Source organism: Papilio polytes, unplaced genomic scaffold (genome assembly GCF_000836215.1).
Source record: "Papilio polytes unplaced genomic scaffold, Ppol_1.0 DF824180.1, whole genome shotgun sequence".
NCBI classification, from domain to species: Eukaryota; Metazoa; Arthropoda; class Insecta; order Lepidoptera; family Papilionidae; genus Papilio; species Papilio polytes.
In genome coordinates, this window is record NW_013525024.1 from 2,196,875 (window position 1) to 2,201,905 (window position 5,031).

At 34.6% G+C, this 5,031-nt stretch overlaps 1 protein-coding gene across 1 annotated transcript; it reads right to left on the reverse strand.

Moving 5' to 3' along the window:
- Nucleotides 1–2,133: 2,133 nt before the first annotated feature.
- Nucleotides 2,134–4,596, reverse strand: LOC106111207. Its single transcript, XM_013293223.1, has 7 exons — nt 4,485–4,596; nt 4,021–4,156; nt 3,695–3,834; nt 3,383–3,446; nt 3,190–3,298; nt 2,793–2,888; nt 2,134–2,218 (listed from the first exon to the last, which is right to left on the reverse strand). The coding sequence occupies exons 1-7, from the start codon at nt 4,549–4,551 to the stop codon at nt 2,159–2,161; spliced, it is 672 nt and encodes a 223-aa protein (XP_013148677.1). The 5' UTR covers nt 4,552–4,596; the 3' UTR covers nt 2,134–2,158.
- Nucleotides 4,597–5,031: the final 435 nt, after the last annotated feature.

Here is a 5,031-nt window from a genome sequence, read left to right on the forward strand (position 1 = left end):
TTTATATATATTAGAAGGGGGCAAACGAGCGGCGGGAACACAGAGGTGTCAACGAAGCCCATGGACATCCGCAACATCAGAGGAACTACAGATACGTTGCCGGCCTTTGAGGAAATTGTAGGCTTGTTTGTACCGATTGTAGCTTTTAAACACCGCCAGTTTCTACAATTGTACATACGTATAACAAAAATTTGTAATTAAAGAATGCAAATCAGACAGTACATACTTCTTTAACCGTTTTGCGCCCAAGGGAAATATTTTTCCCTTCTACAAAAGTCGTTATCGATTATTTAATTATTGTTGAATCGATATTTTTTAATTACATTCAGTTATAGGAAACCAATACACCCTCATATGTTTTTCTAGTGATGTTCTCTTTACACCCAATATGCATAAAATACTATGTTGTATTCGCATATTTAGTCTCAGCCATATTATGGTCCTGTAAGGGTTAACTGAACAGTTCGAATCTTCAGTTAAAACTATCAGAACTGTCATTTAGACAAAGTAACTTTCGACTAGCGATGTCGCTTGTAGAATCGACAAAATGTGACAAAACCTATAGAAATGAATACGTGACAAGCACGTGATTTATCAAATGTTATTGTCAGATTCCTACATTTTTGACTTTTCGATCAGCGATGACGATAATCGAATGTTACTTTGTCTAAGGGGGTTGAGCGTCAATCGGGCTTCAGCTAATCGAGTGAACAATTTGTAATGGCAGAGGTTTTTTATTTCAAACTCAAATATACTATCTTACGTGCACAGTCATCACCAGCTTCCTATACGTCCCCACCGAGGGGCTCGGAGCCTACCCTAAATTAGGGTGACTAGGCCATAGTCAACCACGCTGGCCCAGTGCGGGTTGGTTGACTTCACACAAATCTTTGAATTTCTTCGCCGATGTGTGCAGGTGGCATCACGATGCTTTCCTTCGCCATAAGAACGTCGGGTAAATTATGTACATATTATAACTCGAAAAATCGAAAATCACATTGGTACAGCGGGATTCGAACCCAAGACCTGTAGATTACAAGTCAAGAGCTTAAACTACTGAGCCACCGACGCTCCGGTGCACAGTAATCGATCAAATTATTACTTTTTAGACCTTTGTATTTGACAATTTTGTATTTGTATTTGAAAGTATAATTACAGTTTCATTTGATGGTTTTATCCATATTTGAAACGACTAATAAACCTCATGATATATCTGTCTTTTAACTTATTGTGTAAATTGTAACCATGTTCAGAAACCCTACCTCAAGGGCCACTAATACATCATTCCAGGCGTTCGTAGTAAGAATTTCACTTTTGCCAACGTTTAAATGTCACCTACGTTTATAATTTTGCTTTTGCTTTAGAAACCCTTAACTGTAAAGACGCGTATTCTTAGACACTTCTGGTTTGAAAATTACTATTAGAATTAAGTAAAACTGTTGATACTATAAACTTCGACCATCATTTCTTTTTAAAATTCTACCATTTGCAGAACAAATTCAGGTGTAACCATATCAATTTGTTTAAATGACAAACCTATGTAAGCTTGTTAATCACCTTATTTTTGACCGACTTCCCAAAAGAAGGAGGTACTCAATTTGTCGATATATTATTTTTTTTATGTGTGTTACGGCATAACTCCGCCACTAGTGGACCGATTTTGATAATTATTTTTTTATTCGAAAGGTAGTGCAGGTGGGTCCCTTTTTTGTTTGATTTTTGGAGTCAAAGACTACGACGTAGTTAAATAGTTTAGCTCAAAATCGCGTGACGAAATTTGTCTTTTTCTAAATAAAAAAAAGCAGAGCTAACAATTAGCGGATTGCTTAATGTTATTTAATCCGGTGCCCATGGACATTTGCAATGCCAGGGGAATTGCTGATGCGTTGCTGGCCTTTGAAAGCCTATTATGACGTAGTACATAAGGTCAGTCAATTGTGAACTAGTGTTCAAAGATTAAAATAAAAAGAAACAGCTTTTATAGTTAATAAATAATTTATTACAATAACAATCAATAATTACAAACTCAGGTATTATGCATAAAGAAGGTATACCAATTATGGTTTGTAACAATTCAAGATGTTGAAATTCGTACAAAACTATAACAACTATAACATTATACGAACTTTGTTATTGCATATTGACTTCACGACCTCTCTTACAGAACACGATCGAGCAAGTATAAAATACCCCTTACTGCTAAACGGTCGATGTACTCCTGGAATAAAGAATAAAAATCATTAGTTTACACATTATTATAATAAATAGTAACAGTGGACCAAAATTTACTAAATTTCATAACTCAAGAAATAAGAATGCAAGATAATTTATGTATGACTAGCTGTTCCCGTGCGACTTCATCCGCATGAAATTATGAAAATTTTATTTCATTGTTTACATTTGTCAAATTATCAATTACAATTGTCAAAATGACATGATGACAACCTTGCTTCCTTAATGTTGGCAGCAACTTATGGTCTCTTTCCCATATTAGGGTATTTATTCAAAATATTTACCCCCTAAGTTTAATGGCGCTAAAATAGCCTAAAGCGTGACGTGTAGGACTTTTTAATATAAAAAGAGTTATTCAAAAATATCCTGTTATTGCTGACATCTTAGGCAACAAATGAGTGTGTGTTTACGCTTTATTATATTAGTATAGATTACTATGTAACGATTTCTTAAATAGTTATGAAGAAACAAACGGGGCAATCTAAATAAAACCATTTAAAATTTCGATTACAATCATCAAATCATTATTAAAAAGTAACATAAATGCTTTAAAAACTTACAGAGTTGTCTCGAAGGAGGGCAGGAAGCGTATTGCTTAAGAAGTTGTTGACGTAAGTAGACACGTCGTAACCGATGATGTTGAGATGAATGCCGGACTGGAAAATGGGTTCAGTTATTATAAAATATTCTCGGAAATACTGAATTCCAAACAAAAACAGACACTTTTAGGAAGCTAGGAACAAAAAAACTGAGATATTAGAAAAATCCACAGCTATTTTAATAAATTTACTTAAGCCCTGCTTAATTTGGTACAGACATATTGCATGTTTTAATTTTTTTATATCCGATCCAAGATAATTCTTTTAGATATTTAAATTCCGAGAGTATTCCTTCTCATTTCTCAGGATACATTGTCTGTAAAGTTTTCCATTAGTATTGGATAGCAGTTTGAATTACCTCAATGCCGCCAAGACGAACGTTCACAGCAAGATCACTGATGGCAACATTACCACCAGAATTGTCGACTGCCACTTCACCAGTGATACGCAAGTTCTTGATGGAGAGCCTATAAAACGTAAATTAATTAGAGCCTATAACATTTTACTTGATATAGTTCAAGTCATCAAGGACATATCTGTCTGAAACTTGCCTTCCGGATGCGAGACCACTGTGAGCAGGACGACCTAAGAATGAAACTTCGCCTTCTGCGAGACCTGTAGGAAACAAAAATATAATTATAAAAAGCTTACAAAAAGGATGATGGTAATCAATATTCACATCACATACTCTATTTTAAAAATAACTACGTTAACTAATACAGGAGAGATATTTAAAAATTCAGCAGTTAAGAGATATTTTTAACATCAACTGAAGGTTAAATTGATATTATTGTTTGATTATATAAAAGCCTTCAATAAATGCAAATACAATTTGTTTTATTAACTTGTAAGAATGTACATACCAAGGGAAGCGCTGATGTCAGGAATGCCCACGTCAAAGATCAGCTTTTGGGTGATGAGAGAGAAGCCAATGTCATGGACAACGATGTTGCTAACACCAATTACGGACAAGTCGGACACGGAGCCGCGAGCCGTCATTAATCTAGAGAAATATGTGAACAATCAGTTGATTTTCTACATCTTCTTACTACTAGCTACTAGCAATTGACTTTTACGATTCAAATGACGTAAAAAATTTATAGAAAAAAGGAGATATTTTTTTTTGTACCAACACTATATTCGTTCCAATTTAAAAGCTACTGATGTGCCGGCTATTGAAACAACTTACCCAGCGATGGGTAGCGTATATTGTCCCTCAACGTAGTCGATAGTATAAGGGTCATATCCACGATTTTTCACCCATTGGCTGGCGCGTTCCATTAGGTCAAGAAAACCGTCCACTATCTGATTCCTCGATTCCACATCTGGAAAATAATAAGTACATAAATCTTTTCTATAAGTCAACATCATCATCCTCCTCCTTATCTTACTCCCGTAGGGTCGGCACAGCAGGTTTTTGTCCTCCAAAGAACTCTATCATACGTCATCTCAGTCATCACTCCCTTTTGGAAAATAGAAAATTAAGTATTTTCTAAATAATACGTTAGGAGCTATAGAATAATATATTATTTTTGCAATTATAACAAAAAAATGAAAGTAATTTTTGTCTTGGGGTAATTTAGTTTCCGTTGTTCCATTGCGAACTTATGTTTTTTGTTTGAAAAGACGAAAGCAGACCTTGAAATTACTTACCATAAGTTTGTGGCGAAGCGGTGGCGCTAGCCAGGGCCAACAGGGCGACAAAAGCAAAGGTCTTCATGTTGATATACCTTAAGGGAAGATGACAAATATTAATGTCCAAATTATATTCCCGTTTTGAAAATTATGTCATTTACACATGTTACATGAATAAAATTTTCTTACCTTCCTATATTAAGATTAATATCCAACTGCTGCAGCGACTATTTATATTCAAATTATAATGAGAGATAACGTTGAATAATATGATAAAAATGGCCTTTAATCAACTGTACGAAAGCTTAAACTTGGACATTATCAATGCAGATATATGTGTGTCCAATTTTAAAAAGATTTATTTTCCCCCGCAATGTAAAATGATAAATTGTACATACATACGTTAAATGTAATCATTCTGTATAGTCCCGAAAGATGTAATTATTAAACACGAGTTTTAAGTCTTTGAAAAAACAAAACAAAACAAAACTATTTGTCACTCTGGAACCTGCCACTTTTCAAGGATGAATCGTATTCCTGGGTGTAACTCCAAACCTTGTTCACA